Source organism: Salvelinus namaycush, chromosome 3 (assembly GCF_016432855.1).
Source record: "Salvelinus namaycush isolate Seneca chromosome 3, SaNama_1.0, whole genome shotgun sequence".
Lineage (NCBI taxonomy): Eukaryota > Metazoa > Chordata > Actinopteri > Salmoniformes > Salmonidae > Salvelinus > Salvelinus namaycush.
The window spans coordinates 26,340,706-26,365,670 of NC_052309.1; the positions used below are offsets into that span (position 1 = coordinate 26,340,706).

The window sequence follows — 24,965 nt, forward strand, 5'->3', positions numbered from 1 at the left end:
GTGTATGGTCTGATATTTATATTCTGGTGTAGATAAGGACCAGTTTTTGGCAAACAGGATGTGCTTGTCATACACAGGAAAGCGGTTGGTTATTGAATGTAAGGCAGACCCAGGCCTTCCTGATGACTTTGCCCTTGTCTACTGGCTGGTCAACGGCACATTCCCAGAGGTAGCTGATGGCAGAGTATCAGAAACAGAAGAGTAAGTACTGGGGTTTGCATCACATGCAGACATTATTGGAAGCTTTGAAACCTATGCCAAACCATGACTCTTACACGCGTAGAGTAGGCAAAGTGTTCTGTTCAGCTCTTGTACTATATAATATGTGGAAGGAGTGCTGGCTAAGTGTTATAAATGTGTTTGTTTCAGATCAGTTTCTGAGGACGGCAGGGTGTTGCAGAGGAGTCTGGTGTTTAAGAGCGTGACTGCAGAGGACTTCAGGTCCACCTTTACCTGTGTGATAAACAGCCCGGCTGGGCTTGACCAAAGGACTGTCACACTGATGACCAATCACAAGGCTATATTTCCCCCTCCTTCACCCACTCCCAACACCAAACCGAGGAGAGAACAATGAGAAAAGACATAGGAAAAAGGACCAAAGAAAAACACGCTAGCAAGAAATGAGATGACGAATGGACTTAGTCCACTCATGCATCATCCATAGTTCAGTGAAAAAGACAATGAACACTTACTGACAAAAAGCCCTTCTATTGCTCTATCTAGTGGCAATAGTCAAGTATGGATTCTAATGCAATAATCTTGAGGACTCAAAAGAAACTGACGACTAAGAAAGGATGGATGAAAAAGAATACATTAAAATTGTGACCATACACATTTGTTTAATGAACTGACTCTCACAACTGTAACCTAGGTTAAAGATGATTTAGTTCAAGGGAACTTCTCTTAATCTGCCGTTATTCTTTCACATCTCTGTTAGAAATTGATTAAGTTGTGTTTTATCATGACAAAGCAACACCATACATGTCCTGGAAGTAGGCAGCCATTGCAAATAAGATTGCATCATGTCATTTGTGTAAACCTTGTAAACACATACCAAGCATTGATAAGAGTGCGTTTACATTAGCTCACTATTTATGTAAAGCATCATAATGACAATGTTATATTTTGTGTATAGTCAATACATGTGTAATGGCCTATAAATATACATTTTCAATGGCTTAATTGGTTTCACACATCCCTTTGACTCTTATTTTGACAACCCCTCACTATAGCCCGGTGACCTCACTGCCTCTCTTAGTAGTATAGTGTACTGCTACTGCCACCTTGTGGCTGCTTTTCACATTACAGATTTGTACTTATCCACAGATAGTACTTTTTTGTTACAAAGCAACCCTGAAGTATCCATATGTTTCTTCCCCAATTCCCTTAACCTAACAACACTCTCTTTGTCTTTATAAATACTGTCATCAGAGTATTACCAGTCAGTGGTTATTCACAAAGTTAGAGCGGCTGTGGCTGGGAGCTTCAGCACCAACCCCTAGCAATTTTAGACAACACTGCAGGTTGGCGTTCCTTTCAGGGTGGTGGTTTTCTTTGATCATCTTCTTGATGATGGAGGCTCTCCTCAGAGACAGACGAGCACTTGCTCTTATTGGGTAGGAAGCGTTGCAGCTGCTCCTGATTGGCATTCTGGGCCATGCTCAAGAGGAAGCGCAGGTAGACGTCCAGGTTTCCATCGGGGCTCTGCAGGCTCCTCTCTATGACGCTGCGGTGCATGTCCAGCAGACTGGGGTTCTTGAACATGAGTGAGAACTTGCTTTTCAGCGGCTGCTCCAGGATGTTCTTCCCTGTGCACCTCCAGGTGAGGAACATGTAGAGGGCAGCCAGGTATTCCTGGATGGTGGGGTGAATGAAGGTCTGGACCTTCTCCTGGTACATGACAAACTGCTCGATCAGGAACTCATTGCACAGGCCACTCTTAGTGACAGCCTCAGCGACCTCCACCCCACAGTCTTTCCAGGTGGCCTTGCCAATGACCATCTGGTTCTTCTCAAGCATTGTGAAGGCCAGCTTGCCCAGCTTCATCAGAAAGTCCCTCTCCTCTTCTGGGGTGTGAGAGGCCGAGCCCCTGGCGCCACGCACACGCAGGTGCACCAAGAGCAAGTGGATGTACATCAGGGTCAGCCCCTTGGGGAGCTCTACATCCGGCCCCTTCTCCCAGAACGTGCGCTGGAACAGTCCGCGCACCACCCAGCAGAACATGGGCAGATGGCACATGATGTGGAGGGTCTTGCAGGAGGTCAGGTGGGCTATCACCTTATCGGCCTGCGCCGGGTCCTCAAATCTCCTCCTGAAGTACTCCTGTTCATCAGTGAAGCCGCGCACTTCCAACACCTGGTACACAGCTTCTAGGGGCAGCCGACTGTAGGTGAGTGGGCGGGAGATGACCCAGAGGGAGGAGGGGAGCAGGTTGCCCCTGATCAGGTTGGTCAGCACCACATGCATCATGGCCAGCTCGGTGCTATCACACCAAGTCTCAGTGAGGTGAAAGTCCAGGGGACGTGCATACTCGTCCAGCCCGTCACAGACGAACATGACCTTGCCGTCGCAGCACTTGAAGTTGGGCAGCACCTTGGTCTCAGGGTAGAGGGCGTGGACGATCTCCAGGAGGCAGGACTTTAGATCCAGCATGAGGTTGAGCTCTTTGAAGGGCAGTGGGAACAGGAAGTAGACACGCTTGTGCTTCCGGTCCTCAGCCCAGTCCATAATGAACTTCTGCACAGCCACAGACTTCCCCACCCTGGCGATGCCGTTGGTGACTATAGACCTGACATGCTTCTCATAGATCATATTGGGGTCAAATATTTGCCTGCAGGTGATCAGCTTCTCCTTGCGATTGGTGGACAGCTTTTCAATGTTTCTGACCTCGTGCTGGATATTAGGCCCAGCGTTGCCTTTGTCTGTTATGTAGAGATCATATAAGATACTGTCAAAGGCCTTATGCTCTCCCTGCTGGGCAAACCCTCATGCATACTGCTATACTTCCTCAGCAGAGTGCGTCTCAGCTGATTACGCACCTCATCTGAACAGAGAAAATAGGGGAAAAGGAGACATTAAAGGCACAATCTAGTATATTTCCTCCTGTTCAATGGCCATTTCAAATACAGATATGCATGCATCTGTTGGTCACAGCTACCTTAAATAAAAAGGTAGAGACGTGGATCAGAAAACCAGTCAGTATCTGGTGTGACCATTTTCCTTATGCAGCGCGACACATCTCCTTTGCATAGAGCTGATCAGGCTGTTGATTGTGGCCTGTGGAATGTTGTCCCTCTCCTCTTCAATGGCTGTGGGAAGTTGCTGGATATTAGCGGGAACTGGAACACATGTCAATCCAGAGCATCCCAAACATGCGCAATAGGTGACATGTCTGGTGAGTATGCAGGCCATGAAAGAACTGGGACATTTTCTCCATGGGACATTTTCAGCTTCCAGGAATTGTGTACAGATCCTTATGACATGGGGCCGTGCATTATCATGCTCAAACATGAGGTGATGGCGGCGGATGAATGGCACAACAATCAATGGGCTTCAGGGTCTCATCACGGTATCTCTGCTCATTCAAATTGCCATCGATAAAATGTAATTGTGTTCGTTGTCCGTAGCTTATGCCTGACCATACCACAACCCCACCGCCACCATGGGGCACTCTGTTCAGAATGTTGACATCCACAAACTGCTCGCCCACAGGATGCCATAAAAGGTGTCTGCGGTTGTGAGGCCGGTTGGACCTACAGCCAAATTCTCCAAAATGACGTTGGAGGCGGTTTATGGTAAATAAATAAACATTAAAATTATCTGGCAACAGCTCTGGTGGATATTTCTGCAGTCAGCGTGCTAATTGCCCACTCCCTCAACTTGAGACATCTGTGGCATTATGTTGTACCTTTTATGGTCCACAGCACAAAGTGCACCTGTGTAATGATCATGCTGTTCATTCAGCTTCTTGATATGCCACACCTGTCAGGTGGATGGATTAAGGCAAAATGCTCACTGACAGGGATGTAAACCAATTTGTGTACAATATTTGAGAGAAAGAAGCTTTTTTTGCATATGGAACATAACACCAACACTTTACATGTTGCGTTGATATTTTTGCTCAGTGTATATTACATTCATCAAATGAAATAAAGAAGATGTGCATACTTCTTTTGCAAATGTCCCTGAGGAAGTCAGTCAGGCGCTTGAGGCCCATGTCCTTCGACAGGGCCTTGGTGAGCTGCAGGACCACCTCTAGGTCATAACACTCCAGCAACCTGTCCACCAAGTCACCATGTCCATGCCCTGGGGAGGAGCACTGAGCGACTCTGGGTAACGCTTCCACAGCGTGATCTTAAACTTCCTCAGATCATCCTTCCCCAGCTTCTCCACTGTCTTCCTGATGGCCTGGGAACCACAGAATTAAATAAAAAGAAGAGAAAAGAAGAGCAATTCTCTAACTCATCAACTCAACTCTCAACTTTGGGAACATGTTGACATTTGTGGCTGAACATACAGTACATCAGCCCACCTTGAAGGTGAAGTCTACAGTCAGGGCAGGGTGCCTCTTCTCATCTGGGTTTTTGATCAGCTCTGGTCTTGGAGGAAGTTCCACTGCAGGAAACTTTGAGACCTGGAGAGGTGGTGGGAGATGAAACTACTACACATACTGGCGCATGAGCCTAAACAAAGATATGACCGTTTTGTAAACAAATGGACATACATCCACAAACACCCACATTATATTCCCACTAAACCCAGGAACAAATACTCACATAAACATATACATAATTATACCATAAAAACAGACTTGAACATAGTTTGCATCCTGTCTGTGACTGATCAAACATGGAGGGCTGTTCTTACTTCCTGGTTCTGGTCTCACAGTCATCACTGTCCACAGAGTAGCAGCTGGAGTAAGACTCTGTTCTTTGCTGCTGGACTCTGTACATAGAACATCACATGGACAATGATCGAGCCCTTTTCACATCATGCCTACTAAACACACACCAAATATCAATGATTGAGGATGGATAGTGAAAGGATCAAGACTTGGACAAATAGGAAACATTACTGTTGACACGTGACATGCGCCCTGTACATGGGTCTCAGGCCATTGCCCAGGCCCAGGGAGGGTCTCCTTTCAGGCACATAGAAAGCCTCCTCTCCCTCATCAGACACAGAGATACTATTTCTTCCTCATTCAGACACCCCCTCTCCAAATGGAAAACTGACATCTGATATTGTGTCCCCTCCATCATGTTCCATCGTGTCAGCCCCTCACCCTGCCATCCTGGAGAACCTCAGGGGTACAGGTTCAGGGTCACAGTTCAAAGTCTGAAGTCAATGGCTACTTGACCAGTGCCAGACAGCACACACCTGTGGATGTAATAAAAAATAAACACACATTTGTGGATGAAGGTTAAATATTGACGATAGATGAAATGCATGTAAATGACAGACTTGTTGCCACTTGCGAGTAGGCCTCTCCTACCATGAAGAAATACCGACGTTTTCTGTTTCAGGTGAGCTTGTTTGGAAACCACTCTGCTACTAAATGCACTTTTTGTCTCACTTAAGCCGATTCAATTGACTAAAACATTATATTTATTAATTCAAAATACACAACACTAGGGACAAAAATAATAACTCAAATGTCACAGTTCAAATTCTACATATTTGTCTAGACTAGAGACAAGACCGTACAAAGATTTAGGTCCGACAAAGACGAAACTGTAATAGGTTACGTTCACTTTCAAAGATACCTCCTACTTAGGGTTGCCAGGTCTAGTTAAAATTTCTAGCCCAATGATCTATCAAAACCCGCTCACGAAGCCTGAAAACTAGCCCAACATTTTGTTTTCGCAGCAAGAGAGGAGCTGCCACATTTATTTGATTAACCCTTTTTCCATAAGGTTGTCAAGCATTTTAAGAAGGAAATCAAAGTAATTTATAACGACATAGGCTAAGAAGCAAAATTTTGTTTTCCATCAAAATAGTAATGATTGTGAGCTTAAAAATATGTTGCAAGAGAAAATATAATTTGCCCTTAACTCGCCAGATAATTTTCCGTCAATGGATGTCGAGTTAACTTGTTTTGACTGCTATGATTAAGCAACAAGGCCTGACGAGGTGTGGTATATGGCCAATATACCATGGCTAAGTGTTGTTCTTAGGACACAGCCCTTAGCCGTGGTACAGTGCATTTGGAAAGTATTCAGACCCCTTCCCCACATTTTGCTACGTTACAGAGCAAAAACCAAGCCACGAGGTCGAAGAAATTGAGCCCCGAGACAGGATTGTGTCGAGGCACAGATCTGGGGAAGGGTACCAAAAAATGTCTGCAGCTTTGAAGGTCCCCAAGAACACACTGGTCTCCATCATACTTAAATGGAAGAAAGTTGGAACCACCAAGACTCTTCCTAGAGCTGGCCACCTGGCAAAACTGAGCAATCGGGGGAGAAGGGCCTTGCTCAGGGATGTGACCAAGAGCCCGATGGTCACTCTGACAGGGCTCCAGAGTTCCTCTGTGGAGATGGGAGAAACTTCCAGAAGGACAACCATCTCTGCAGCACTCCACCAATCAGGCCTTTATGGTAGAATGGCCAGACGGAAGCCACTCCTCAGTAAAAAGCGCGACAGCACCTAAAGGACTCAGACCATGAGAAACAAGATTATCTGGTCTGATAAAACCAAGACTGAACTCTTTGGCCTGAATGCCAAGTGTAACATCTGGAGGAAACCTGGCACCATCCCTACGGTGAAGCATGGTGGTGGCAGCATCATGCTGTGGAGGCAAATCGACATTAGAATGCAGTGTACTTTATTAAGCTACCTCTGAGCGAATGTATCTTAAAGCGCTCTAGTGTGCGGAATGTCGTTTTCCAGTGCTGTGTCGCCTTTATATCAGTTCTAGCACGTTAATATGTTTTAAAGAAAAAGGGTTGGTAATATGTCTCCATAATGAACAATATAACGTTAAATAGCCTACATACAAATTGTCACGACTTGTGCGCTGGCTGCTCTGTCTCCGAGCCTGCTGCAGGTCTCTCTCAAGGCACACGCATAAACTCCCGGCCCTCCCCCTTCCCACCACTCCCTCGGTAACAGCCTGCTCACTGCCTGATGGTCAGCAGCAGCAGGTCACAGTGAATAACTTAGATGTATTTAAGAGAAATGCCATGGTGGCCGCGGTGCAACTTAAAAGCGCTACATGGTCAATCTTCCGTCTGCATTGGCCGTGCAGCATTTACGGTGATACGGCCTCTGTAGAAGTCAGGGCATTCATACCTCCTGCTCTTAAAAGTAGTGCAGAGCTATTGTGAAGGAAGTTGTTAATTAAGAAAGTCACTTTGTTTTCATACAGGACCTCCCGAACCCCTCCTACCGTCAACCAATCATGCCAACGCAGAGCTATAGGGAGCCCTCCACACTTTTACAAAATTTGGGCTGAGTATGGTAATGAGCGCAATTGCGGCACACTATCCATAAGCGCCTACGACCACATTTTCGGATCAAGCATAAGTTGGCTAAGTAGGCCAAAAACCAGCAACCCGCGACAAATGTTTTCAACCGCGGCATCGTTTTCAAAGTAGCCCAATTTCGGGATAACCGCGACATGGCAACCCTGCTCCTACTTCCATGTTCTCACTGGTCGTAGTTAAAGAGACCACCGAAGGTTAGACCACAGCGTTTCTAAACCTAGAGACGCAACATCGCGAGACTTCCGGGAACGCTTGCGAAACAGACCAGGCCGGGGTTTGGGGTTTGAGAAGTCAATGAGAAAAGTGAAAAAATATTAATTAGTTGTTAATTTTCTCGAAAGCTAAAGGCAGAATCTATATTCGAGTCAATGTCTTAAGTAGTTGAACATGCTATTAAGTCAACCTTGTGAAAGTGACAAACTGACACGTTTTCATTTTCGTTAAAAACAACTTTATATCAAAGGAGTGCCTTTGATTTGACGACATGCGCAGTTTGGCGCGAGACGACCCGATGACGTGATTCTACACATGAGCTGTCTAACCAACGTTGCCATGACGTCGTCGACAAGTATGATCTGGGATCTATTGGAGAAGCAATTTTAGCCTATCTTCATACTGTACTGTTTTTGGTTAGACCTTCGACATACAAAATGTAGTCTGAATCAATTTCATAGTTTACCAGCGAAGACTGGACCTATCCGAAGACACGTTTGCGACTGCGAGCCGCACAGACTCCTCCACGCGCATCACTGAAGATTGAAGAACAGAGGAAGGTGACACAATCGGTGGCCTATCAACTGTAGCCTAGGGTCGTCACTAGTTACCACAGCCACAAAGTCATACACCCCAATTTCTTAAAATCGGATTTAAACCTAACCCTAACATAATCCCTTACCTTAACCACACTGCTAACCTAATGCCTAACCCTAACCTTAAATCAAGACCAAAAACCACATTTTTGTTTTCATGATTTTTTACGATATAGCCCATGTTGACTTTGTGGCTGTGGTAACTAGTGTAAACCGCAGGCAAGGGGTTAACTTTATAATGCAGAATGGGGGTTCAATACCTAGGGAGGTCCAGGGGCATACCCCTGTGAGTTTTTTTTATACAAAAAAAATAATGGGTGTGGAATGGTTGTTTCTGGTGAATTCTGAAGGGAAATGCATCCAAAGCTTTCCTGATAATTTGGTCAATGTATCCCAACCAACTGAAATACCAATAATATCTGTATAAGGGCACAGGGCGAGACCCAGATGCAGTCCAGGAGGTATAGAGTGGCAGGCAGACTTGAGGTCAAGGCAGGAAAGGATCAAAACCGGGAGGACTAGCAAAAGAGAGATAAGAAAAAGCAGGCACAAGGAAAAACACACTGGTTGACTTGACAAGACAAACTGCCAACAGACAAACAAGGAACACCGGAATAAATACTCAGGGACTAATGGGGAAAACGGGTGACACCTGGAGGTGGGTGGAGACAATAACAAAGACAGGTGAAACAGATCAGGGTGGGAAATTCTGTATTACTTTAGACTGTTTGTCAACTCTAACAGTTCACCAAAACCCTGCTTTAACTAAAAATGTAAATGTCATAACCTTGTATGTGCTAATTTTGTATACTCTCATAAAGTCTGTTCTGGTCATTTTTCTACTCCCCAAAAATGTATAAAAATGAATGAAAATAAAAGAATGCTGACACCAGCAAAAATATGATTTCCCCCTCCAGACATGAGCCTGTAACAACGCTTAATGTAATAACACCAGTTTCTGTAATAACTTTTATCTTTGTATTAACCTTTAGATTTGTTATGTAATAAAACCGGTAGGGCAGCACACAATTGGCCCAGCGTCGTCCGGGTTAGGGTTTGGTAGGCCGTCATTGTAAATCAGAATTTGTTCTTAACTGACTTGCCTAGTTAAATAAAGGTTAAATAAAACATGTAATAGCATGCCGGCTTAACGTAATAAAATGTTGAACGGTTAACGTAATAACGTTTTCTGCTAAATGTAATATTACATTAATGTTTGAATGACAGGGTGTTGCCCAGGTTGACACCCCCAAAAATGTTGCACTCTGGGAGGGGACACCTTGGAGTTGTCAACCGTAATGGAGAGGTCTTGGAGCGGGCAGGGCTTCCCTGGGACAAAGCAGCTCTGTCTTGTCGAGGTTGAGCTTGAGGTAGTGGGCTGACATCCAAGCCGAGATATCTGCCAGGTATGCAGAGATGCATGTCACCACCTGGGTGTCAGAAGGCGGGAAGGAGAAAACTAATTGAGTGTCATCTGCATAGCAATGATAGGAGAGACCATGTGAGGATATGACAGAGCCAAGTGACTTGGTGTATAGAAGGGGAGAGGGCCTAGATAAGATGCAGGGATTTGCATTTACATTTTGGTGAGGCAAAAAAAAATAATGGGATGCATGCCATCAAAGCCACTACACAACACAACACTAAACAATACATGAATTGCACTATAACGGTGACAAACGGTGTCCACAAATTGTTAGGGCCTACATAAAGCTGTCCCAACAGCAGTCCCAACATCTTACCAATTCTACACCTGGCTATCAGCGGAGCCTTGTCTGGCAGCAAAACAGTTCATTCAGCCACATTTACTACTGTTTTCAAAAACATAGCTGATATGGCTGACTTGCTTAAACAAATGTGGTGTCTAATGGCAATTGAGATGTACAAACTATGGCATAAGGGGACGACAAGTGGATAAGAGGCCATCCATAATTTCTAGGATGGACGTAGTCAATATAACTATTTGTTTAGCACTTTGGAAATGTACAGCGACAGAATTCAGAACATGGGCCGTTCTTACAGTGTACTCCCTGTACACCAAGTCAGAACCGTAGATACATAAAGGGGGCAGACAATGAAATCTCTTACAAAATGTTATGATTACATTGCTCTAAAACAGGTTATAGGCTACATGTGCACCACCAAGTCAGAACAGTAGGCGAAATTAAGAGGGGTAAATTGACCAAATTATTAGGGTGAGGCACATGGGCTACTAACAGCTTACTACACAAAATACACTTAGTATTACTTTCTTAGCTATAGTATACATATCTCCCTGGCATATTACATCATTTATGCAGCAGCATACAATACATTTTTGGACACCTGTGCTCACTTGAACAGGAAGGTGACACGGTGGTCCTTCGTGGGCAAATATTGTCATCAAAGTCTGGCATTCTCTGGATTTATGGTGCTAACAAGACAACAAGGAACTCAAGGTTGAATCGTGATGATGTAATTGATCTTCAGGTCGTAGCTCTAGAAAGAGTCCAGAGTTCCGATTTACAATTCCGAGTTGGATGACCGTTCAAAACGTATTTCCCGGTCGGAGCTCGTTTTTTCCGGAATTGTCAGTTGTCTTGAACTCACTGAAGTCAAGTTTGCGCAGTTCCGAGTTAACAGTTGTTTTGAGGGTGGCACAAATCAAGCTTCATTGACTGCATGGCTAATGTTGAATGTTTATCATTTTAAACTTGGAAAACAGACACTTAATACCAGATTTGGGACCACACAGCCATGCCACTGAATAGCAGGCTAGTGATTGCTTTGCAATGCTTGCAGATAGCCACTGTCACTGATTCCTTCCAAACCACTCATTGTTGAATTTGCGATTTCCAACTCATTGTGTAATGTTTATGTCCAAGGGCCAATGAGCACCGAAACATTTTATCTATCATTTCTCTTCATTATTTATCTTCATATGACATGGGTTAAAAAGGATTTGCCAGTAGATTGTCGACTTGATTCATGATGATGAATGCTAGCTAAGATTTTGAAAGTATGACGTTGACATGATCAGTCCAATCAAAGCTACTGTAGATATAATGTGAATTGATGTCATTTTATCTGTGGCCAATGACCATGAGCCTTCTTGGATGGGCACTTCTAATGTAACTCTATGGCAGCACCCAAGGGGCTTGAATTTTCTAGGTCTACCCTTAGACTTGGCGGTGACGTACTGTCCCCACGAGTGACTGAAAACTGAGCTAATCATGGCGCAACTAGAGAACATTACTAACACCTACGCTCCGTATTTTCGGCTGGCTGCCCCACCACCACAGAAAGCACTGAGCTGGGCTGAAACACCTGCATTTTGGAGCTGCCTTACTCAAGAAAGCAAAAAAGAGGCCATGTTTGTATGCGGCTTTATTAACTCAGTAATTTTTTTTAATTTTTTTTTTTACATTGTTTGCAACTTGATATGTGGCACGTATTAATGTCAAAATAACATGCAAAACAGGTAAGCCCCCACCTGCCCTGAATGACGGGTCGCCACTGATGTGTGTACATTTCAATGTGTGCTTGTGAGTGTCTCATGTTTGAGTATTCCTGTATGATGTGCATGAGTTTGCTTGTGTTGTAATTGGCAGTGGGGGGTGGTATGTGCATCAAATTGAGGAAAGTAGTACATCAAAATATAGATTTTGGTATGTTATTACATGATTGGTTGAAGTTATAACAATATATATCAAAAAAAGTTGTTACTCACCAGTTCATGTAATAACCACCCATTAAAGCAGTGACTCACTCCTGCAGGTTCATGCTCTAAAACATCCTTAGAGTACGACCCTACCTCACACAGGGAGTGGTTCAGGTCCTAATCCAGGCACTTGTCATTGTCATCTCCCATCTGGCCTACTGCAACTCGCTACTGGCTGGGCTCACCGCTTGTGCCATCAAACCCCTGCAACTTATCCAGAATGCTGCAGCCCGTCTGGTGTTCAACCTTCCCAAGTTCTCCCATGTCACCCCGCTCCTCTGCACACTCCACTGGCTTCCAGTCGAAGCTCGCATCCATTCAAAGACCATGGTACTTGCCTACGGAGCAGCAAGAGGAACTGCCCCTCCGTACCTTTAGGCTATGCTCAAACCCTACACCCCAACCCTAGCACTCCGTTTTACCACCTCTCGTCTCTTGGCCAGTCTAAGGACTTCTCTGTTCTGGCACCCAAATGGTGGAATCAGTTTCCCCCTGAAGCTAGGACAGCGGAGTCCCTGCCCATCTTTCAAAAACCTCTTAAACCCCCCCCAAGTCACAGAACCAATGGGATAGAATGGTGTTTAACCTAGGTCTACTGCAGGCCACAAAACTGTGTTACCCTGCTAAGCTTAAGTGTAAGCATTAGCTCAGGGAGCTTACACAAATCTTTAGGTCTCAGACAAGTTTAATTACACCTACAATACTTTTCAGGTGCTATAGCCTACTGCCTTGGTGGCCATGAGTAAGGCACTTTGCCCATAAACTGCTACAAGGGCAAGGCTGACCCTGTTCTGCTCCAATACTGTTCTGTGTTTAGTGTGTCATAGGGTTTGGTACAGTGACAACAAAAAACAGTTACCATTATACAATATACTTTTATTTTGAAATAAAATGTTGGCTGAGTATGTGTGTGTGTGTTATTTTGTCACATGCCTATGTGTTCCTGTGAGTGTGTGTACATGCATGTGTTTTGAATACATGTTAAGTTTGTATGTGCGGGGATATACCAGTATGTATGTTTTGGCAACTCCAAAGGCGTTATGAATTCATAACACCTTTATGAAATCATTAATAACGCCTTCATGAATGTTGCAGGATCATTCATAATAACCTTCATACCACATTAATACAACATCAATTATATGTCATCTTCAAAACAAAAGTTTTCATAACAGTATTACAAGTTATTTTTTATAAAAAATATATTTTGGGATTGAGCTGGATGGTTGCTGGTGTTACTGACTGGGTTACTTTTGCGCAGCACAAGACTGATCGCCTATGCTGAGATTAACCCAAGGAGTTAGCTTGTGGAGCTAATGCAAGTCTTCAGGTTTCAGGCAAGGTTATTCAACATGTTAAAATGACACCAACTGCCCTGATGCCATTCAGATCTGGGTTCAAATAGTATTTGAAATCGTTCAAATACTTTGAGCATTTGCTTGAGCCTGCCTGGAGTGCCAGATTGATGAGTTTTGCACTTTTGGGACTATTCCATGTCCATCAAAACAAGGGAAATAATACATAAATACATTGATTTTGGTATGTTAATACATGATTGGTTGAAGTTATTACGTTATTCATCAAAAAAGTGTCTACTCACCTGAAATTGCGTATATATTTCAATATGTGCTTGTGAGTGTGTCTCTTGTGTATGAGTATTCAGTTACTTTGTTGTGTGTGTGTGTCTGACTGTGCATGTTTGTACATTTTAATGTGTGCTTGTGAGTATCCATGTATGAGTATTCCTGTATGATGTAATAACCACAGGATAACCACTGGATGTGTGTGTGTGTGTGTGTGTGTATATTTCAATGTGTGCTGATTAGTGTGCCTCTATGTATGAGTAGTCAGTTACTTTGGTGTGTGTGTGTGTTTGTCTATGACTGCATGTGTGTGCATTTCAATGTGTGCCTGTATGTGTCTCCATGTATTCCTGTATGATGTGCATGAGTTTGTTTGTGTTGTAATTGGTAGTGGGTGGTGATATGTGCATCAAATTGAGGGTAGTAGTACATCAAAACATTGATGTTGGTATGTTATTACATGACTGGTTGAAGTTATTACCTTATTCATTAAAAAAAGTTATTACGTAAACCATTCAACATTTTATTACGTTAACCGGCAAGTTATTACATTAACTGGTTTTATTACATACAAAATCTAAAAGTTATTACAAATAGAAAAGTTATTACATTAACCGGTGTTATTACATTAACCGTAGTTACAGTGCCTAACAACATATTGGTCCATATTATCAGGCTGGTGTGTTATTTAGCGTGTGCCAGGGCTCCAGACTAGCGTTTTCCCAACTTTTCATTTGGTTCGCACCAACCCATGATTTGGTCGCACCAACATTTTGGTTGCGGCGTAATGCAATAGAATAAATTACTAATCATCTTATAAGGTCATTCACAGTGCTTCATTGAGAAGTCAAAGCACTTTCCTGAAGACGTAGGCTACTGTTTGACCAAATCGTGGTTTTTAGCCCACCCAAAAAATAGAATTTACAACTCGCAATGACGCAACCATTTAAAAATGTAACTCGCACAGCCAAGTCAAAGGGTCACAAAATGCGACTAAATGGTCGCAGTCTAGACCCCTGCCTGTAGCGCAACTGATGCAGCATAGTGGCAATAACAAAATAGGCTGAAGCATGGAGTTGCCCATATGTATTTGTGCTAATCATTAGCTAGAGCAGTGCTTCTTTTTCAGTCATGCCCCCCTTTCATCGTGGGGGACCATTCTATCCACCCCCATGCCCCCTCACCTCCCCCAATTGAATGAACTTACACAATTGTTACACAAAAATATAGTATAAGAATAACACAATTTTTCAAATATAGTTAATAAATTTGCCTTTTACACATCGGGAAACAGCATTGGGGGCGGCAGCTAGCCTAGTGGTTAGAGAGTTGGGCCAGTAACCCAAAAGGTTGCTGGATCGAATCCCCAAGCTGACAAGGTAAAAATCTGTCGTTCTGCCCATGAGCAAGGCAGTTAACCCACTGTTCCCCGGGCGCCAAAGACGTGGATGTCGATTAAGGCAGCCCCCCGCACCTCTCTGATTCAGAGGGGTTGGGTTAAATGCGGAAGACACATTTCAGTTGAAGGCATTCAGTTGTACAACTGTCTAGGTATCTCCTTTCCCATTGACTTACATCAGATAGGGCAACAATTCTGCCTGCACGTACTCAGATTAGGGATGAGCGTCGCATAGGAGTGACACCACCAGACATATGACAATGAAGGAAACAGTATATACAAACACCAGTACCTGGTTTCCCTTCCATATTGAAATCAAGAAGTAAAAATGTATAACAGAGATATAAACCAGCTTATTGCTGTGCAATGTCACATGCATCCCTATTAATGAAGATTGGGGTGGGCCAATTTCTATTGTAGATTTTCTTAAATTTAAATAAGAAATAAAGATGGTTCTGGAAGTATTCTAAGGGTGATTATTATAGGTTGCGTAAACATGATAAGTTCTTTCCCCCCACAATTGTGGCCTTCAAATCTGTTTTCTAAACATAAATAAGGAGGATAGGTTGCTGCTGGTGATCAGATTCTGGGAAATAGGCATGCATCCTCTGACTAGGGAGAGAAACCGGTTTGCTTGAGCCTACTGCCTGAGGTTCATGGAAACAGCCCTTCTCTAATTCTGTAGCCTATTAAAAAACAGATATTTTAAGGTTTATAATAGTACCAAAGCTGTCTTTGAACTACAACTATTTAGCCAGTATATACTTGACCAATTATCATTTGTTTTGAGAAATAGTGCTCACACATCTAATAGAAACTTTCTCTATTTGAAAAAATATCATTGTCTATATCATTCTTATTCATGCTTATGTACAGTATGTACCATGTTAAATTAGCCAGTACTATTTTATTTGTTCCAAGTTAGCTCACAAATTTGGGGGTTTGTTAGGAAGAGAGAGGAGAAAGAGAGAAAGACAGGATATAGTGCATGAGGAATTGAGTAGCACTGTGTAGTGTAAAGCCACAGAAATCCAGTAGCTGCCTGGCGCTTTATGTCACAGTTTTTTCCCCTGGCTGCCACTACTCTTGCTCAACTACTGTATACATTTTATCTGTCTCATCTTCATTTTTTAAGTCACTCCAACAAAACAATTTCGAGGTAAATGTGTCTTATATTTTGTCATTTAGAAAAAGTTATATGATCTAGTGAAGTTCTATCTATAAATGTTTTATATACATACCATGCAGGGAGCCTAAGGATAAATAATCCACTTGTTTAGAGATACATTTTTTTATCCGTTTTTAATAAAGCAGTAAAATGTAAGGTGAGTCTCCCTAGGCTACGCCTATCGGCTACACAGTCTTCCTAGGCAGACGGGTTACCTCCCACTGTCACGTTCCTGACCTGTTTTCTGTTAGTTTTGTATGTGTTAGTTGGTCAGGACGTGAGTTTGGGTGGGCAGTCTATGTGTTCTGTTTCTATGTTGGTTTAAAGGGTGACCTAATATGGCTCTCAATTAGAGGCAGGTGGTTTTCATTTCCTCTGATTGAGAGTCATATTAAGGTAGGTGTTTTCACACTGTTTGTTTGTGGGTGGTTGTCTCCTGTGTCTGTGTTTGTCGCTGTCTCGGTTTATGTAGTCTGTTCCTGTTCGTGAGTTTCTTCGTGTATTTATGTAAGTTCCATGTCCAGGTCTGTCTACTCCGTTTTGTTATTTTGTTAATTATTCAAGTGTATTTCGTTTCGTGTTTTTTTCGTCTTGTTCATTAAAATCATGTCATATAACAACGCTGCGTCTTGGTTCAATCCATGCTCCTCCTCTTCGGATGAAGAGGAAGAGGAGAACCGTTACAGAACCACCCACCTATCCAGAACCAAGCAGCGCAAGTTCGAGCAGCGGCCAAGAGATCAGGACTCATGGACTTGGGAGGAAGTATTAGAGGGAAAAGGACACTGGGCGCACATTGGGGAATATCGCCGCGCTCGTGAGGAGATGGAGGCAGCGCGAGCCCAGGAGCGGTGGTATGAGGAGGCAGCGAAGAGACGTGGCTGGAAACCGGAGAATGAAGCTCAAAACCGGATTTATGAAGGTATGCGGCTAGCACGGAAGCCCGTGAAGAAACCCCAAAAATGTCTTGGGGGGGGGCTAAGAGGTAGTGGGCCAAGGGCACGTAGGAGACCTGCGCCCACTTCCCAGGCTAACCGTGGAGAGCGGGAGTACAGGCAGACGCCGTGTTACGCAGTAGAGCGCACGGTGTCTCCTGTACGTGTGCATAGCCCGGTGCGGGTTATTCCACCTCCCCGCACTGGTAGGGCTAGATTGGGCATTGAGCCAGGTGCCATGATGCCGGCTCAACGCGTCTGGTCTCCAGTGCGTCTCCTCGGGCCGGCTTACATGGCACCAGCCTTATGCATGGTGTCCCCGGTTCGCCTACATAGCCCGGTGCGGGTTATTCCACCTCCCCGCACTGGTCGGGCGACGGGGAGCATTCAACCAGGTAAGGTTGGGCAGGCTCAATGCTCAAGGGAGCCAGTACGCTTGCACGGTCCGGTATTACCGGCGCTACCTCCCCGCCCCAGCCCAGTACCACCAGTGCCTACACTACGCACCAGGCTTCCAGTGCGTTTTCAGAGCCCTGTTCCTCCTCCACGCACTCTTCCTATGGTGCGTGTCTCCAGCCCAGTGCCTCCAGTTCCGGCACCACGCACTAAGCCACCTGTGCGTCTCCAGAGTCCTGTACGCACTGTTCCTTCTCCCCGCACTCATTCTGAGGTGCGTGCTCTCAGCCCGGTACCACCAGTCCCGGTACCACGCACCAGTCCTATAGTGCGCTTTGAGAACTCAGTGTGTCATGTTACTGCTCCCCGCACTAGCCTTGAGGTGCGTGTCTCCAGTCCGGTACCACCAGTTCCGGTACCACGCACCAGGCCTACAGTGCGTCTCAGCCGGTCAGAGTCTGCCGTCTGCCCAGCGGCGCCTGAACTGCCCGTCTGCCAAGCAGCGCCTGAACTGCCCGTCTGCCAAGCGGCGCCTGAACTGCCCGTCTGCCAAGCGGCGCCTGAACTGCCCGTCTGCCAAGCGGCGCCTGAACTGCCCGTCTGTCAAGCGGCGCCTGAACTGCCCGTCTGTATTGAGCCTTCAAAGCCGCCCGTCTGCCATGAGCCTGCAAAGCCGCCCGTCTGCCATGAGCCTACAGAGCCGTCCGCCAGACAGGAGCCGCTAGAGCCTTCCGCCAGACCGGATCAGCCAGAGCCTTCCGCCAGACCGGATCAGCCAGAGCCTTCCGCCAGACCGGATCAGCCAGAGCCTTCCGCCAGACCGGATCAGCCAGAGCCTTCCGCCAGACCGGATCAGCCAGAGCCTTCCGCCAGACCGGATCAGCCAGAGCCTTCCGCCAGACCGGATCAGCCAGAACCTTCCGCCAGACCGGATCAGCCAGAGCCTTCCGCCAGACCGGATCAGCCAGAGCCGTCAGCTAGCCATGAGCGTCCAGAGCCGTCAGCCAGCCATAAGCGTCCAGAGCCGTCAGCCAGCCATAAGCGTCCAGAGCCGTCAGCGAGCCATGAGCGTCCAGAGCCGTCAGCCAGCCATGAGCGTCCAGAGCCGTCAGCCAGCCATGAGCGTCCAGAGCCGTCAGCCAGCCATGAGCGTCCAGAGCCGTCAGCCAGCCATGAGCGTCCAGAGCTGTCAGCTAGCCATGAGCGTCCAGAGCCGTCAGCCAACCATGAGCTGTCCCTCAGTCCAGAGCTGCCATGTATCCAGAACTGCCCCTCAGTCCAGAGCTGTCTCTCTGTCCGGAGCTGCCCTTCAGTCCGGAGTTGCCCCTCTATCCTGAGCTACCTCTCTATCCTGAGCTACCTCTCTATCCTGAGCTACCTCTCTATCCTGAACTACCTATCTGTCCTGAGCTACCTTGTCCCGGAGCTGTCCCTTATTTTGATGTTACCCGGTATATTAGGTGGGTGGAGTAAGAGGGTGGTCATTCTGAGGGAGAGACGTAAGCTGGGATTGACTATGGTGGGGTGGGGACCTCGCCCAGAGCCTGAGCCACCACCGTGGTCAGATGCCCACCCTGACCCTCCCCTAGACTTTGTGCTGGTGCGCCCGGAGTTCGCACCTTAAGGGGGGGGTTATGTCACGTTCCTGACCTGTTTTCTGTTAGTTTTGTATGTGTTAGTTGGTCAGGACGTGAGTTTGGGTGGGCAGTCTATGTGTTCTGTTTCTATGTTGGTTTAAAGGGTGACCTAATATGGCTCTCAATTAGAGGCAGGTGGTTTTCATTTCCTCTGATTGAGAGTCATATTAAGGTAGGTGTTTTCACACTGTTTGTTTGTGGGTGGTTGTCTCCTGTGTCTGTGTTTGTCGCGCCACACGGGACTGTCTCGGTTTATGTAGTCTGTTCCTGTTCGTGAGTTTCTTCGTGTATTTATGTAAGTTCCATGTCCAGGTCTGTCTACTCCGTTTTGTTATTTTGTTAATTATTCAAGTGTATTTCGTTTCGTGTTTTTTTTCGTCTTGTTCATTAAAATCATGTCATATAACAACGCTGCGTCTTGGTTCAATCCATGCTCCTCCTCTTCGGATGAAGAGGAAGAGGAGAACCGTTACACCCACTAGGTCTGAGATTTCCGAGATTAGTATACCTACAGTATGTCGCTCACTCAGCTTCACAAATTTTGCAATGGTTAAATACGTCTGTGAAATGTATTCTTACATAGTCCCAAGGTGTAATAACATTTTCCAGTTGACAAAAGGACTGCAAGGCGCACAGCCACAGTGCTATCCTCATCAGAGATCGAGGAGCACCTGACCCCATGGCTGCCCCTCCTAGCCAGACTGAGTCTATGGGCAGCCATGAGATAATTGGTCTCACCTGTCTGTCACACCCTGATCTGTTTCACCTGTCCTTGTGATTGTCTCCACCCCCCTCCAGGTATAGCCCATCTCCCCCATTATCCCCTGTCTATTTATACCTGTGTTCTCTGTTTGTCTGTCACCAGTTCATCTTGTTTGTCAAGTCAACCAGCGTTTTTCTCAGTGCCTGCCTTTCCCCAGTTGCTCTTTTTCTCGCCCTTCTGGTTTTGACCCTTGCCTGTCCGGACTCTGAGCCCGCCTGCCTGACCACTCTGCCTGCCCCTGACCCTGAGCCTGCCTGTCGTCCTGTACCATTGCCCCTACTCTGGATTACCGACCTCTGCCTGACCTGACCCTGAGCCTGCCTGTCATCCTGTACCTTTGCCCCACCACTCTGGGTTATCGACCCCTGCCTGCCTTGACCTGTCGTTTCCCTGCCCCGGTTGCTGTAATAAACATTGTTACTTTAACATAGTCTGCACTTGGGTCTTACCTGAAACGTCATTTTTTATTTCACCTTTATTAAACCAGGTAGGCTAGTTGAGAACAAGTTCTCATTTACAACTGCGACCTGGCCAAGATAAAGCACAGCAGTTCGACACATACAACAACACAGAGTTACACATGAAATAAACAAAACTTACAGTCAATAATACAGCAGAAAAAAAGTCTATATACAGTGAGTGCAAATGAGGTAAGATAAGGGAGGTAAGGCAGTAAATAGGCCACGGTGGCGAAGTAATTACAATATAGCAATTAAACACTGGAATGGTAGATGTGCAGAAGATGTACTGTATGTGCAAATAGAGATACTGGGGTGCAAAGGAGCAAGATAAATAAATACAGTATGGGGATGAGGTAGTTGGATGGGCCGTTTACAGATGGGCTATGTACAGGTGCAGTGATCTGTGAGCTGCTCTGACAGCAGGTGCTTAAAGCTAGTGAGGGAGATATGAGTCTCCAGCTTCAGTGATTTTTGCAGTTCGTTCCAGTCATTGGCTGCAGAGAACTGGAAGGAAAGGCGGCCAAAGGAGGGATTGGCTTTGTCGGTGACCAGAGAGATAAACCTGCTGGAGTGTGTGCTACGAGTGGGTGCTGCTATGGTGACCAGTGAGCTGAGATAAGGCGGGGCTTTACCTAGCAGAGACTTGTAGATGACCTGGAGCCAGTGGGTTTGGCAACGAGTATGAAGCGAGTGCCAGCCAACGAGAGCATACAGGTCGCAGTGGTGGGTGATATATGGGGCTTTGGTGACAAAACGGATGGCACTGTGATAGAGTGCATCCAATGTTTTGAGTAGGGTGTTGGAGGCTATTTTATAAATGACATCGCCGAAGTCGAGGATCGGTAGGATGGTCAGTTTTACGAGGGTATGTTTGGCAGCATGAGTGAAGGATGCTTTGTTGCGAAATAGGAAGCCGATTCTAGATTTAATTTTGGATTGGAGATGCTTAATGTGAGTCTGGAAGGAGAGTTTACAGTCTAACCAGACACCTAGGTATTTGTAGCTGTATACACATTCTAAGTCAGAATCGTCCAGAGTAGTGATGCTGGACGGGCAGGGAGGTGCGGGCAGTGATCGGTTGAAGGTCCTGAAGCACCTGACTGTTGATGAACATCTGGATTTGAGTGCTATCTTTGCTTTGCTCCTTCTCATTTTAGAAAATGTGAAATTAACTGCAATGTTTGATTAACTGAAACAAAGATAGGCTATAGTCTACTGTGAAAAATGTGATCACTAGAATTTCTCTATGACTCAAAGTCAATTAATGGTCAATTGGCTTACTTTGTTTTAAAAGTGGCTCTATGATAGGCCTATACGTTCTCAAAATAGACCTACTGTCACGACTTCCGCCGAAGTCGGCTCCTCTCCTTGTTCGGGCGGCGTTCGGCGGTCGAAGTCACTGGCTTTCTAGCCATCGCCGCTCCATTTTTCATGTATCCATTTGTTATGTCTTGTTCCCAATCAATCTACATGTATTTATTCCTCTGTTCCCCATCATGTCTTTGTGTAAGATTGTTTGTGTATTGTGTGTATTGTGTGTATTGTTGATGCGCCAGACTGGCTTGTTTTTTCCATGTTATTTTTCACGAAGATGTTTATTGTTAAACATAATTCTTGTGACTGTTTTGCGCATTTTGCACTTTTGCCAAATTAAGTGTGCGCCTGTTCACAAATCTCTGCTCTCCTGCACCTGACTTCGCTACCAGTACGCACACATCTGACACCTACTCTATAATATTGTATACAACAGTTTATGGGCATAATTCTTAAAATACTAGCAATATTACGAATTGCAACTTAATTCACACATTTTTCTGAGAAACCAAACAGACTCTTTGGATGTAGACTGACCCATTAGCTGCTCACACACACTCAGAGCACAGGGACAGATACGAGTCTACAAGGGTAGAGTAATAATAGCAGGAGAGAGGAGAGAGCTTCCCCAAAGATATAAATTATTCACAGATAATGGGGAAATTGATAGCGACATAAAAGTTCCATTCATAACTTGCAAGGAGAAAATGAACTAAACAGTTGTAACTTAAGGCTCTTGTATTTCACATGCCCGTCTTGCAAAGCAGATTACACATTCTTCTGTTTAAATTAGTCAGAGATGCTGACAACGATACCTCCACACAGAGCAAATGTATTCACATACCCATAGGGGTGGGGCAGAGGGGCAAGAGCCATTGCTAATCTTACATAAATAAAACAAAGGACAAGCCAAGATGCTTTGATTTAACAAAGCAAGACTTGGTGGTTAACAGCTATTGTCCTATGAGATAAGCCTATATAATATATTCTTATCTTGTGTATCGCTTCCTGTATATCCTTAGACTTCAAACACTCATTTTTTGAAATACATCTTGATTGATATCACTGAGAATTAGTCTTTGAGGCATTTTAGAAAATTAGAGGCTGACTCTTTGTTGTACCATGATTCTAGGAAGAACAACCATCCCTCTTACGTCAATAACATGATGGTGACTAATTTTACACAAAAAATTAACTGTGCAAAGCCTGAACAATATTGTTGCACAGGTCAGGGGTCATGGAAAAAGAGTGGTTCTTTGTTCTGATGACACATCTTTCTACACTCCATAGTCTCTTTTTCTATGCTCTATAGGCTCTCTCATAGAGGTATTGTGCATTCTGGGCTAGTGTGCAACAGTCTAACTACCAATACTGAGGGGTTTGAAGTGGCTGTGTCTGTGCTTTAGGTTCGATTATTATTTACAGAATACGATTCAGAATAGTTCAGTTTGCAGATACATTACATCACATCTGGTTAAGGCCATGAAAGCCACATATGCACATTATGTCAAACCAGTAAAGCAAAATCACGTCAATTAATCTGAGCTTGTTGTTTCCATGAGCCTACTTTATGAGGCAGCATGTCAACCTATGGTGGGCCTATTCATGTTGCGGTAGTGGGATGCATTCATGCTAGTCTTCTATTGCTTTCACCTGAGTGAGTGGGATGTTTGTTATGTCAAAGAGATTCATTGTAGTCGTGACTGAGTCTTGAGTCTGTTGGTGGATTTATTTAATAGGGGGTGTAATTGATGTGACGGTCAGCCCCTGGCGCTCTCCAGCCCCAGTGAACTGGGTGTGCCTTGATTGACCCAGGCTAGGCTGACAGGCAGCAACATCACCAAGGCCTTCAATTGATATGTGTGATTTAAAGTTAGAATCCTTAATTGCTACATTCATTTTTGGATTTATAAATGAATGATATATTCTTCTACATCTGCATTGCTTGCTGTCTGGGGTTTTAGGCTGGGTTTCTGTATAGCACTTTGTGACATTGACTGATGTAAAAAGGGCTTTATAAATACATTTGATTGATTGATTGATTGATTGATATATACCCATTGATTCTTGAAGAATATAACTTATAAATAAATGCCGCATGAAGTTAGTTCATCTGTCATACCCCATCAGAACCCAAAATATAAGCTTATTTTCCTGTAAATGTACACAAACACTGTAATGCCTCAAAACATGGTTAAAACTATAATTTTGATATCGTGGAAGGTGTCACGCCCTGACCATAGAGAGCTTTTTATTCTCTATGTTGGTTAGGTCGGGGTGTGACTAGGGTGGGTTATCTAGGTGATTATATATCTATGTTGGCCTGGTATGGTTCCCAATCAGAGGCAGCTGTTTATCTTTGTCTCTGATTGGGGATCATATTTAGGCAGCCATTGACCCATTGTGCTTTGTGGGATCTTGTCTATGTATAGTTGCCTGCGAGCACTACATTAGCTTCACGTTTCGTTTTCCAGGCCTATCACTAAGCTTTTTACCAAAACAGGCGAGGTGTCAGCTTTGTAATTGTTTCAATTAAGGGTTTTATCTTTAAGAAAGGCAAATTATTTTCTGTTAATGGAAAAAAGCGCCCACTCTTTCATAACCAGCTTAGTCCTGTAATGCATGGTGTTTGCTGATACAGTCATCTTTAATATAAATAGGCCTACAGTATCATATGCCTTCAATAGAAACTCATAATGCATAGTGAAACTATTGGGCATAAAACATTAGAAATTCTGAGTTACAAACGTGTAATGGATGATTGATCGGTTATTTCAAAGAACAAAATATATATTGCAATGCCCTATGCCCATTCATTCTTCTCTTTCATACTCTCAATTAGACAGACCAATTCATGGTATATTGAATAGGGCTACATCTCAACTTGCTTCGTAAAGAATGATAATAAGAGAGCGGGACATTACAGCATCCTCAGCCTCTGTTACGACCGTATTTTCCGCTATACAGCGCCTGTATGATGGAGGCGTGAACAGCGACAAAGAGGCGAGGGAGATACAGTGAACGTGCATCTGATGAGGATTAAAAAAGCCTGCAAACGCTAGTGTGACTCAGTGGGTTGGACTGCACAGTGCGACTGGGAAATACACCCACAGATGCCAGTGAATGCGTTCTCTATTGGATGGCTGGAGGCTTGCTGTACTGATCAGTTGATACTAGAGATTAATTGGCGAGAGGGTCGCAGACGGTTCCACCAGAATCATGCAGTGTTGGCAGCAGCCGACATGAATGACAAATAAAGGAGATATTCGCGATATTCGAGCGAACAACACAAGCGCCAAGCGCAGAGGATTGTGTA

At 44.8% G+C, this 24,965-nt stretch overlaps 1 protein-coding gene across 2 annotated transcripts; it reads right to left on the bottom strand.

Annotated features, from left to right (window-relative positions):
• Positions 1–358: 358 nt before the first annotated feature.
• LOC120045138 (NLR family CARD domain-containing protein 3-like) lies at positions 359–6,197 on the bottom strand. 2 transcript variants are annotated; one of them, XM_038990049.1, is made up of 4 exons: positions 4,867–6,197; positions 4,532–4,633; positions 4,168–4,407; positions 359–2,921 (listed from the first exon to the last, which is right to left on the bottom strand). In XM_038990049.1, exons 3-4 carry the CDS (start codon positions 4,214–4,216, stop codon positions 1,537–1,539), a joined length of 1,434 nt encoding a protein of 477 aa, XP_038845977.1. In that variant the 5' UTR covers positions 4,217–4,407; positions 4,532–4,633; positions 4,867–6,197; the 3' UTR covers positions 359–1,536. The 2 variants fall into 2 exon arrangements, with proteins under 2 accessions (XP_038845977.1, XP_038845978.1); XM_038990050.1 differs by lacking the exons at positions 4,168–4,407; positions 4,532–4,633; positions 4,867–6,197 and adding an exon at positions 3,158–3,262 and having other exon boundaries at positions 359–3,043.
• Positions 6,198–24,965: the final 18,768 nt, after the last annotated feature.